The sequence below is a fragment of the Chiloscyllium plagiosum genome, unplaced genomic scaffold, assembly GCF_037043375.1.
Source record: "Chiloscyllium plagiosum isolate Xiang-an unplaced genomic scaffold, Cpla_swu_hap1 HiC_scaffold_2, whole genome shotgun sequence".
NCBI classification, from domain to species: domain Eukaryota; kingdom Metazoa; phylum Chordata; class Chondrichthyes; order Orectolobiformes; family Hemiscylliidae; genus Chiloscyllium; species Chiloscyllium plagiosum.
In genome coordinates this window covers 28,432,142-28,444,745 of record NW_028270140.1, presented here as the reverse complement: position 1 = coordinate 28,444,745, position 12,604 = coordinate 28,432,142, and the positions used below count along the sequence as shown (strand labels likewise).

At 40.2% G+C, this 12,604-nt stretch overlaps 1 protein-coding gene across 8 annotated transcripts in view; it reads left to right on the top strand.

Annotated features, from left to right (window-relative positions):
• The window catches only part of ccdc171 (coiled-coil domain containing 171), a 265,898-nt gene that overhangs the window by 21,705 nt on the left and 231,589 nt on the right, over positions 1 to 12,604 (top strand). For all 8 annotated transcript variants that reach the window (XM_087995453.1, XM_043717546.2, XM_043717537.2 and 5 more), the window contains exon 5: positions 488 to 678. In XM_087995453.1, coding sequence (XP_087851579.1) covers positions 488 to 678 — 191 coding nt within the window. The remainder of the gene's footprint in view (positions 1 to 487; positions 679 to 12,604) is intronic.

Here is a 12,604-nt window from a genome sequence, read left to right as displayed (position 1 = left end):
CGTTCAGTAATTACAAATAAATCTTCGAAGGTCTTAGGTTCTCAGGTTAATCATGAAATTTGATTGCTTTACAACCAACACTTGACCATTAATTTCATGGTAATATCTTTCACATATATAAGCAAAATGGTATATGAGTGTATTTTCACTCTTGAGAGACTCTGAAGAAAAAAGGTATAAAAACTCATTGCATTTGCATATGATTTGAAGAATGAAATTACAGCCTTTTGATCATTCCAGTGAGTCAGATTACTTATGCCAGTATTATGTAGTAGTTTCAAAGGGATGCTTGTTAATGTTTAATGAAATTCCTCAGCAAAGGGTTATCATCAAAATCAGTTGATCACTGAGTAAATAATGAGATAGACACATGCAATCTGGTAAATAACATGATTTTGTTTTTATAATTTTGCCATCATGCATATTAAAATTGTAAATACTTTATAAAGGCAGTATCTAAATGAATTTCTATTTTTGTAATTAACAGTGCAAAATTCAGAACTTCAACAGAAAGTGAAGGAATTGGAAAAAACTCTAGCAATTTCTGAACATGCAAGGAAAGATGATCAACAGAGATTCCAAACTGAACAAGAGGATAGGGATAAAATTATTCAGACCTGTAATATAGAAAATGAATTCCTTATTGCTGAGAGGAATCGAATTGATGCTATCTTGCAGGTACCAAGTAATAACAATACTTCTTTCCAAAGTTGTGTATGTGTTTTTATTTGTAACTTGATGTAATCCTGAACATTCTACAGTAATGACTTCATGTTTTCGAGAAATGTTTCCAATGTTTGAGCTGGTGTAGAATTGGATTAGATTACTTAGTGTGGAAACAGGCCCTTCGGCTCAACAAGTCCATGCTGACCCGCCGAAGCGCAACCCACCCAGACCCATTCCCCTACATTTACCCCTTCACCTAACATTACGGGCAATTTAGCACGGCCAATTCACCTGACCTGCACATTTTTGGACTGTGGGAGGAAACCCATGCAGACACGGGAGAATGTGCATACTCCACACAGTCAGTCGCCTGAGACGGGAATTGAACCGGGTCTCTGGCGCTGTGAGGCAGCAGTGCTAACCACTGTTGTGTAACAATAGGGTGCATACAAGTGCAACATCCTTGTGAGCAAAGGATTTTCCTCTTGTTTTTTCAACTATTTGAAATTCATAATCCCTTAAGATTTATAGGGATTTGTTGTTTGTTCCTGAGGGAGAAACTGTGGTGCTCTTGACCTATAGCAAACTAAGCAATGTTGGTAATATTCGGTTCCACTAAAGTATTCTTCTACCTCACTCTCTAGACCCTTGAATTCTCCGTTTGAATTTCTATATGCTATACAAAAATGCTTGCCTTCCCTTCTTCACTAGTGTGTCCGCTAAAGGGGAAGAAGACATCATTTTGCTGTTGATATTTACAATAAAAGAGTTGATGATTACTTCCAAGCACTGCTTCTCTGCACTGCTACAGTTTTTACAGTATCTAACAAAGCTCATCAATATGCCCTTTGGAGTAGAAATTGAATAAGACAAAACTGGCTTAATCTCCCAAGTCATACAAGACAGGTGAAGTCTCTTGAATGTTCATCTCTGTGCAAAATCAGTGCTTTGATAGATGTACAACTCCAGTCTGCTGTAAACCATAAGATCTCTGATATTGATTTCTTGTAAAATTTCAAATAAACAAGATTGTGAGTTTAAAATGATTTGTTAGCTTCTTTCTGAAAGAAATTCATGTTTCTTTCTGCTTAAGACAAATGAGCCTGAATATGCTGAAAAATAGTCTTGGTAATTGGGTACTGAGTGTGTATTATTGCTAATGGCAGGATGGCTATAGCCTGTGCATGCACAGAGGCACTGGTTACTCTTTGGTATTTATAACATTTACTAAGACTATAAATCAGCAATAATGTTGTGGCAGGTTGTAGCGGTTGCAAGGGGTTGTCTCTGGCTGCATTGAAGATAGCTTCAACTGGTAGTGGGTCAAAGTGGAGAAACTGAGATTAGGTTCTATATCTGGCAAAAGGTGGAGAAAGGTTCTTTCGTGCAGACAAAAGGACAGGGTGCTTCTGACTCCTTCAAAATAGCTAAAGAAAGAAACCCAGGGGAATGTGGTGAAGAAACCAAAAGACAGTAAATAATTGAAGAAGCCTGTAGCCAAGAAATAAACATGGAAACTGTAAAAATCTGAAGCCAAAGTTTCTTTTCCAAGCCACAACACCTCTCTGAACAGAGCTGAACCTACAATAAATGACCCCTGTCTCCTGCCTGGCTTCATTCACTATAGAAGTAAATTTTACTTTGTACATCTGCCCCCAAGTACCGTGGGGCGGGTGGTTGATTGGTGCGGGTGTCCCAGAGATGTTCCCTAAATCGCTCTGCTAGGAGGTGCCCAGTCTCCCCAATGTGGAGGAGACCCCAGCGGGAGCAACGGATACAATAAATGATATTAGTGGATGTGCAAGTAAAACTTTGGATGTGGAAGGCTCCATAGGGCCTTGGATAGAGGTGAGGGAGGAGGTGTGGGCGCAGGTTTTACAGTTCCTGCGGTGGCAGGGGAAGGTGCCAGGATGGGAAGGTGGGTTGTAGGGGGGGGGCGTGGACCTGACCGGGTAGTCACTGAGGGAACGGTCTTTGCGGAAGGTGGAAAGGAGTGGGGAGGGAAATATATCCCTGGTGGTGGGGTCTTTTTGGAGGTGGTGGAAATGTAGGCGGATGATTTGGTTTATGCGAAGGTTGGTATGGTGGAAGGTGAGCACCAGGGGCGTTCTGTCCTTGTTACGGTTGGAGGGGTGGGGTCTGAGGGCGGAGGTGCGGGATGTGGATATTTCACTTGACCTCATTTATGCATGTGCTCTCTAATTCAGTGTTTTCGTACCTGTGTACATGCTACATTATAGAAATGACAGGAAATTGAGTGATTTAGACCGTTAGGGATGGTGCAGTAGCTCTGTTGTTAGTACTCTTAGTGCTAGAGACCTGGATTTGATACTGCCTCGGGGACTCCCTGTGTGGAATTTACATGTTCTCTATGTCTGCACGTGTTCCTCCAGGTGCTCTGGTTTCCTTGCTTAGTCCGAAGATGTGCAGATTAGGTGGATTAGCCATACTAAGTTACTCGTCGTGCCCACGGATGTATAAATTAGGTGGATTAGTCATTGGGAATGCAGGATTACAGGGAATTAGGTTGGGGAATTGGCTTTGGATGGGATGCTCTTCAGAGGTTCAGTGCAGATTTAATGACCGAATGGCCTGCTTCTGCACTGTAGCGATTTTATGATTAGTTAACCCACATCATAATTTATTGGGATTTCAGATTATTTCAGTGTTTCAGTGATTTAGTGAAAAAGTAGATGGTAAAACATCCTTGTGTCCCATTTAAAAATGTGTGGCAAACTCTGATTGCTGAGTTAACACCATTTGATTGCCTAGCCATTTTGTTACTGGGATACACTGGATAAGTGGAAACAGAATCAGTAAAAGAATCCAATCAATGAGAAGGTTCCCTAAGATTACTGATTTGTAGGAATTTCCTTGAAATTTTAAGCCTCCAATAAGGTAACTAAATTTAGTTTTTGATAGCCAGACAGGCACTTATTTTGCAGCATCTGTGGAGAGAAAGCAGAGTTAATGTTTTGAGTCCAGTGACCCTTCTTCTGAACTCGTCACTGACTTGAAACAGATGCTGCCACACCTGCTGAATTTCTCTAGTTATTTCTGTTTTTGTTTCAGATCTGCAGAATCTGCAGTTCTTTGTTTTAATTTAATATAGCTATTGATTTTCCCTTGACTGATATTTTTCATTTTCTTAATTTTGTTTCAGCTTTGTTTTATATTGATTAGAGCTCCAGTACCACAAATATGTATCAGACATTGGTCTGTGATGCAGTGTATTTCAATTATTCTTGTCATCTAAATGTGAAGACTGGGGAGTAAAAGATTTGTGACCATATTGTATGGTCAGAGCTAAAATGAAGGACCCAAGAGAGGTGTACTCTCCAGGATCTAATTATCTTGGTGGCCAGGCTTTCATTTTTTCTTGATGGTTAATTTCTTTCCAGCTTCAGCTATTTAAGAACTCTGGTATCTAACAGCAGCAACTTCATAAAATAGACTAAGCGGCCCATACATGAATTCTGTGAATGGTAAACCAGGAAATAAAAAAAAAATTGTCCACGCTTCAATCATATTGTAGAAAGCAAGTAAAGATTGGTCACAACCATAGGTTTGAGATAGAAGCTGGGACATAGTAAATATTTAATACATTATTTTTAGAAATCTATAGTTTTGTTCAAATCAAACTTTGCTATTCTTTCTACAAATGCAAAATTAATTTGTCAGGCTCAGAGATGGCTTAATAATAATTTGACAGATTGCACCATTTAAGAACTGAGTTACACTTCCTTCAATGAGGGTAATTTTATCTTCTTGTAACAAGTTAGATTATAGCATACAAATGGCAGTTCATGTCAATTCAAAAGAATTCTAAGGTCTCAAGTTTCAAGATCTTTATCAGCGCACCATGTAAAGGTGTGGGAAATCACACAGGTTGTTTCTTCGTTTCCACTTCTAATTGCACATGCAAGGATGCTGTCACTTCTACAAAATAAAGATAATACGTACTGAGACTCATTACAACCACAAATTTAAGGTTATAATATTTGTTGCAGGGTACACCATTATAGTGAATTATGACCAGTATCTGCAGATAACTCTTGCTTTCACAAGTGATTGATAATGATTGTACCTAGCGTTCAAAACTAGCCAGTATTGAAGCTAATGGCATGTATTAACTTGAGATATGAATTATTTTTAAGGAGTGTCATGCAGATAATTATTTCACTGGACTTTATTCTGCACCTCCTTCATGAATGACATTCCAGACCGTGAGTGCTCATTTTTTTTGTAATATGTGATTCCTTCTAACATTTATGATGAGAGAATGAATCTGTGTTAACATCAAACAGCTTCAGTAAAACATTTGATCTTGGTGGGAAGAAAACTGTCTTAGAGTAAATGTACATGGATAGGTTTTGCTATTGTTCAGATCTCAACCTTCAGTAACAAAAACGGAAATTGCTGGTGAAACTCAAAAGGTCTGGCAGCATCAGTGGGAAGAAAGAGTTGACATTTTGAATCCAGTGACTTTCATCAGCATGGTTTCACTGGACTCAAAACATTAACTCTCTTTTCTTCCCACAGATGCTGCCAGAGCTGCTGAGTTTCGCCAACAATTTCAGTTTTTGTTTCAGATCTCCAGCATCCACAATCCTTTTGTTTTATCTCATCCTTCATTAGTTTGATTTCATGTCTTGACATTTCTCCCAAAACAATTGGAGCCACAAGATCATAATAATGTAAAGTTGATGTTAGTACTGTACAAGTTAGACTCCTGATGGATGCTTGGTTAGATAGATCATCATTTTAAAAAAAGGTCCTGATGTGATCTTCTAGTAAAACAAAGCATACAAGATTGCAGTCTTCATTTTAACAATAAAACAAAACAAATACTTTTTGATAACACGAATGAAGATAAACAAGGCAAAACTGGTTGGGATATCTGGTTGGCATGGACGGGTTGGAATGAAGGGTCTGTTTCCATGCTGTACATCTCTATGACTCTACTCTGATTTATATACAGATTCAAGGATTGATTTAAAGAATGCAGAAGTAACCTATTTGGAATCACTACAGCCTGGTATTGTTATGGACTAGGCCAGACCACTCAACATTCTTAAGCAGGCAGCCCAGACCATAACTTTGCAATTTGTTTCAGTAAGCATACAGTGAAAATTACCCAGAGTAAGTTAGTGAGGTTGATTACCAGGTTAAAAACAGACAAAAATTTATTCACAAAATTACACAATGAAACACAAAGAACGGAATAAATAAGCCCTACAGAACTGTCTATCCAAACCAGACTTAATTATGCTGCTCTGAATACACACAACAGTCCCAATAAGCAAACCCTCTTAAAGACCAGTAAAAAAAGACAATGGAACAGATGCTTACAGGTTGAAGTTAGCAGGGTAGAAAGAGAGTTTGTTTCCCTACAGCTCACTGTTGAATTCCCAACTAGTTCTGATTGAACTAAACTGCTCAGCTAGAGAGCTGACCGCTCCCCTTTCATTATATAGGTCACTTTTAAAACATGATCACTTTGGCCTGAAGTCTCATCTGTCTAATATATATATATATATATATATATATGTGTGTGTGTGTGATATATATATAAAAAAATCACACAACACCAGGTTATAGTCCAACAGGTATATTTGGAAGCACTAGCTTTCAGAGCACTGCTCCTTCAGGTGGTTGTGGAGTATAAGATCGTAAGACACAAGATTTATAGCAAAGATTTACAGTGTGATGTAACTGAAATTATATATTGAAAAAGACCTGGATTGTTTAAGTCTTTCCTCTTTTAGAATGAACATGTTGGTTTCAGTTCGTTCTTACGTAAATCGCAGAACATTTATAAGTTACATTCTCAAGTGAACTTTAACAATTGGTGTCATGTCGGCCCAGATAACGATTTGAAGGTGTGAGGTGCCCTGTGTGAGACTGTCTGTGCCACAATGGTCAGACTGATTCTAATCTAAAGAAATTGATTTACAGAATCTTACATGGATTCATGCAGTTTTTGAGCAAAGAAAAATGTAATTCTGCACGTACAAATTCACCCCGCAAACTTAAATGTGTATGTGTGCATGTGGGTGTGTGTGGGGAGGCGGGGTTATGAGTGTCTGAGAGTGTGTGTGTGAGTGTGGCAGTGTTTGTGTGAGCATATGAGGGTCTGCGTGAGTGTATGGGTCTGTGGGAGTGTGTGCGTGTGTGTGTGTGTAGGAGTGGCCGTCCGTCTGTGCATGTGCATCTGTCTGTACGTGTGTATAGTGCAATGGGGTCACCTGTAGTGTGACATGAACCTAAGGTCCCAGTTGAAGCCATCCTCAGGGTACCGAACTTGGCTGTCAGCCTCTGCTCAGCCACTTTTTGTTGTTGCCTGTTCCGAAGTCTGCCTTAGAGGACGGTCACCCGAAGATCTGAGGTCAAATGTCCTGGGCCGTTGAAGTGTTCTTTGACTTGGAGGGAACACTCTTGTCTGTTGATTGTTGTGTTGTCTATTCATATGTTGCTGTAGCCTCTGTTTGGTTTCGCCGATGTACCATGCTTCAGGGCATCGTTGCCTGCGGGTTATGAGATAGACAGCATTGGCTGAGTCGCATGATTACCTGCCATGTACATGATGGGAGGTGTCACCATGCATAATGGTGGTATCTGTGTTGACACTGACATGTCTTACAGCGTCCCCCGTGTCAAGGTTGTATGGTGTTGTCCTGAAAGCCAGGCAGTTTGCTATGAGCAATGATCTGTTTAAGGTTTGGTGGTTGTTTAAAGGTGAGAAGTGGAGGTGTGGGGAAGGTCTTGGCAAGGTGCTCATCCTTTTTCTCTTCTTCTGACTATATCCCAACTGTCTTGTCTGGGACTAATAGAATAACAAATTGTTAAGATTATTTCGTTACTTTAAACTGTTTTTCTTGGGAATGTTGATTAGCACATTTTACTTTATCAAAAGATTTCTCATTCCATTGAAGGTTAATCCATTCTTCTCTCTGGAACAACTCCCAGCACAAACTGAGTGCATCTGGAAAGTTCTGGACATAAGCCCTCTGCAGAGTTCCCTAACTTCCATCTATTCCTTGGAATTCTGGGGTATTGTAGTTTGCTATCCCTCAAAGGCCAATTGTCAACTCCAAACAAACCATATGTTCAACCCAGAACACACACTTGCAGCAAAAGCACCAAAATACATACATAGTACAAAATCTCCGTTTCACTAGAGCAGAAAGGTGGAACTCATGATCTTCAATATCCCATGTAAAAATTCTGAAAAGTTAGCTAAAGTTTTGGAGACTTCATTTTGAGATGGAAATGTATTATTTAAATACAGAATTCCTGCTTATCTCTCTTGTTTTTCTACAACTGCTTTTCCAAAAAAAGTTTAAATAAGCCTGATTACCTGTAACTGAACAGGAAGAATGGTCAAAAGATAGATCCATAAAATCCTTGGGCGTAGACTGAAGTATGACTTTTTCTATACATCAAAACCCATTTACTTTCTATAGTAGAGAAGATATTCCAACGAAACACAATCTGTTGTATCATTAACAATTGTCATTTGGAAAGACCCCTGTATTGTGCAGCTTGTGTGCTTGTCTACAACCGTGACTTGTCATGCCAACATCAAGCACCATCATGCAGACGTGAATTTGAACTCTGACCGAAATAAAATGCATCATTAGTATGGGCAAGTTGCTCTGAGCTTCACATTATGTTCTTGCGTCTGCTCAGTTCTTTGAGTTCCAGGCGTACTTTTTTTTTAACCAGAAACCCAATATATTTCTTGGGCTTGGAAAACAAAAATTGGCAACTCTTGGGGGGGATCCAAGATGGTGATGAACTAAGAAGGTCTCGTTGCAGAGCCCCGCTTCGCAGCACAAGTGGGACGAACTTTTAACCCTCCCTACCTGGATCACCACGATATTCTGGGAAAGTTCGTTGAGCCCCAGGACTCTATTAAAAATCAACTTACCTTGGTTTTCGCCGTTCAGGGATGCTGAAGAAGGGAGGAGGAGTGTCTGAGGCTGGGTCCGCAGCCCAGCCTGCAGGATCCCTGACTCGATTTCTTACCAGGCCCTGGTGAAGATGCTCGTGAGATGTTGGGTAAGAAGATAGAGAAGAAGCTGGCTCGGATCTCTATCATGCCGCAGAAGCATGAACAGCAGCTGGGAGTCCTGGAGAAAAGGACAGATGAGGTAGAATACAAAATTGCAATGGTGGAAGCTGATACTGGTTCCTCCAAGGATAAGATCCAAGCCCAGGAGACGCAGGTCCATAATTTGCTTGACCAAGTTGATGACCTCAAGAACAGGGACAGGAGAAAAAATATTCAGATTGTCAGCCTGCCGGAGGGTAAGGAAGGTGAGCAGCCGGCGGAATTTATTGAGGACTGGTTGCCGAAATTCCTTAATTTGGAGGCTGGAATAAGAGGCTTGAAGATCGAGAGGGCTCAACTGGGTCATGATGCGGATGTCAGGTCTGGATCAACGTCCTTGTTCTATCTTGGTGCGATTTCATCATTATAGAGGTAAGGAGAGAATTGTGAAAGCTTCCAGAATCTAGGGGAAGGACCTGATGGCCCTAGTTTATGAGAGCTCTAAGATCATGTTCTTCCAAGACTTCTCAGCGGCAGTGATCCAGAAAAGAAAATCCTGTGAAAGCTCAAGAGAAGACTGAGGAAGCTTAGGATCCAGTTCTCTGAGGTATCCCGTGGTGCTTCGGAACACCTTAGGTGGATCTGTACATCTCTCTTTGACATGTCGGAGAAGGCACGAGACTTTGTGGACAAATTAACTTAATCTGAGCAATTTAGTATGTACAAATAGTAGTGTTGTTTGGGTATGTCTTTGTTTTTTCTTTTTAGAAAAAGAGGAAGTTCGGTCAATGTCTACTTTCAATTTCTAAGTCAAGTTATATCAGAGGATGGGTGGGGTTCTTACCTTTTTTTAAAAAATTCTTTATTCACTGTATTATTCCATGGTGTATTTTCTTTCTTTTCTGCTTGTGTTTACAGTGTGGCTCTGGCTAGGAGGAGGGAAAATGGTTGTGATGGCTAGATGCCTACTTACGGGCAGTTTATGCCCGGTTCAGGTATTTAAATGCCCGGCTGCAGTACTGGCAGTGGGATAGGAAGTTGGGTTTGGGATGTGTAGTTGCCCCCTTTCAGTAGGGGGTGAGTTCCCCAATTCAGCACCACATGTTGGTTTTTTTTTTGTAGTATATAACCTTTTGATTGCTTTGTAGGTTTGTTAACTGTAGTGGTTTTAGTTGATGTAGTTCCAACGTTTGAGGGATCTTGCGACAGTAAGGCTTAGTGATTTGTGATTTGAGTTCCTCCTCTCTGGAATCTAAATGTTACTCAGAAGGCTATGGCTAATGACTTGATTAAATGGTGTACCTGGAACATCAGAGGCAGTCAGTCACCAATTAAGAGGAAGAAGGTACTTTCGAGTCTCAAAGGAAAAGTGTGTCACCTGCTTTGTCACAGGTGACACACTTGGATGATAAGGAGCATTTGAAACTACAGCAGAATGGCTTTGTTCGGGTTTACTTTTCATCTTTTAATACTATAAATAGGGGAGTGGCTATATTGGTTAGCAGGAATCTCTGATTTAAGTAACTATAGTGTGTTAAAGACGCACACGGGAGGTTTGTAATTCTCAAAGCCCTGATAAATGGGGAAGAATAAGGTATTTTAAATGTTTATTGCCCTCCGGCCCACCCCCTCAAGTTTCTGGTAGATGTATTCTCTAAATTGATCTTAATTCCTGACATCATTATGGGGGAGATTTTAACTGTCTCATGGATCCCACAGTAGACAAGTTGCCCAAAAGACCCCCTCCCTGAATACACTCTGTATAAACTAAACAATTCATGGATCTGTGTGTGGAGTTAGGGTTGGTGGACGTCTGGAGGTGTCTCCACCCAACAGGCAGAGATTTTACGCTTTTTTTCCAATCCACACAGATGTCACACTGGGTTGATGTTTTTCTGACCTGTGGCAACCCTGGATTTGGTGGCATCTTGTACAGTTGGTAATATTACCATCTCCGATCACGCTCCAGTGTACCTGTTGGTTAAGATTAAGGATGTTACAATGGGCCCGAGGCACTGATGAATGGACCCCTTTATCCTTAAGGATAATAAGTTTGTGGAGAACTCCTCCAGGGCATTTCAGGCATTCCTAGACATTAACTAAGGCTCAGTTAGTAGCCCGTCCGTCCTTTGGAAAACTGCCAAAGCCTAGGCCAGGGGGTTAGTTATTTCCTAATCTGTCAGCAGGAAGCAGCAGAAGGGCGAACAGCAACGTCTCCTTGAAGCACGGTTGAAGGCAGTCGAGAAGGCTTACTTTGACAGGCCCTCGTTGAGCTACAGAGGGTGTTGGCGCTGTGGTCTGCTTTGAATTCCGTGCTCACGTAGACAGCAAAAAAAAGCTTACTTTCACAAAGCAAAGGTTATATGAGTATGATGACTCGGGCAAATACCTAGCATAGCTCGCCAGGAAAAGGAGTGCCCCTCCAGCCATTATGTTGATTAGGAAAGGACTCGGGACCTAACATGTGATTCCAGAAATATTAATGTGGCATTCCAGAGATTTTATCAGAGCAAGAGGTGCAGGAGACTGTGAAGCAGCTTCAGAGTGGAAAGGTGCCTGGTCCTGATGGACCACCCAACGAATTTATAAACACATTGTCAGGCTGATGCTCAACATGTTCAATGACTCATACAGTCATGTTTGTCTTCCGCCATCTTTGAGAGAGGCCAATCTTTCATTTGTTCTTAAAAAAGGGAAGATCCTGGAGGACTGTGCTTCGTACAGGTCCATTTCTTAGAGAGGATTTTGAAGTCCACATTTAAGACTTTTGCACTAAGGCTGGAGACTGTGTTAAAGAGGACCCGATGGACTTCATAAAGGACCACAGATCCTCCAGTAATGTTAGGAGGCTGCTTAATGTAATTCAAATGTGTCAACAACAGTCAGTACAGGGATTGATGATTTCTCATAAGCAGAGAAGGCATTTGACAGTTGAGTGGCCGTACCTTTTTTAATATTCTGAAACGGTTTGGCTTGGATGAATCCTTTATTAGATGGGTGAAGATTCTCTTCAGTGACCCTTTTGCTGCGGTCATCACATTTTTAGGGGCAGCTGGCAGATCCCATTTGGATTTTCTCACAATTATGGTACCCCACAAGACTGAGAATTTTTATAACTCGTGGCAGCCCTTTTTGGAATACCTGGACACAGATTTGTCTGCCACACTAATAAGGGCTTTTATATAACTGTAACGATTGTGCTTTGAGTCCAATATTCAGAGAGGGGGAACTGTGAACGCATGAATATGTGAAAACTAATGCTCTCGATATTCGAATGAGTGTTTTGTTGGCTGAGCTGAGTTATTATTTATTAGTTTGGTTATTATTTAGTTGAGTAGTTAGTTGGAGTTTTTTATGTGATATTTTCTATACATATTTATACATGAGGGTGGTTTGGGTTTTTAATATTTTTGGTGTTCTTACTTTTGTTTTGAATTGTATTGTTTTGTATTTGTAATTTTTTTTAAAGATTATTTTTCAATAAGAATATAGTTTAAAAACTTGGCAACTCTTGAACTATACCTATTGAACAGATAACAGTTTAGTAGATAAATCTCAAACAGTATTCACCTACTTCCATTATAATAGATAACACTGAAAAGTAATGCGTTCCATGGAAGAAGGATCTCAGTTCACCAATAGGAACATATCAGGAGGAAGGAATAAAGATTGAACACTGAAACTTTTTCTTGTGTCTGAGAGCAAGACCATTTCTAAATAGTTTAACAGACGTACTTTGTCCTCTATGGATTTTCTGTCTTAAAATTGCATATCTATATATTTGTATATAGACTGCATATGGCTGAAAACATCCCATTAAAGTTCCATTGCAATAAATTCAAGACATTCATCCTTTTTCTTTACTCCTGATCTCGAAGATAC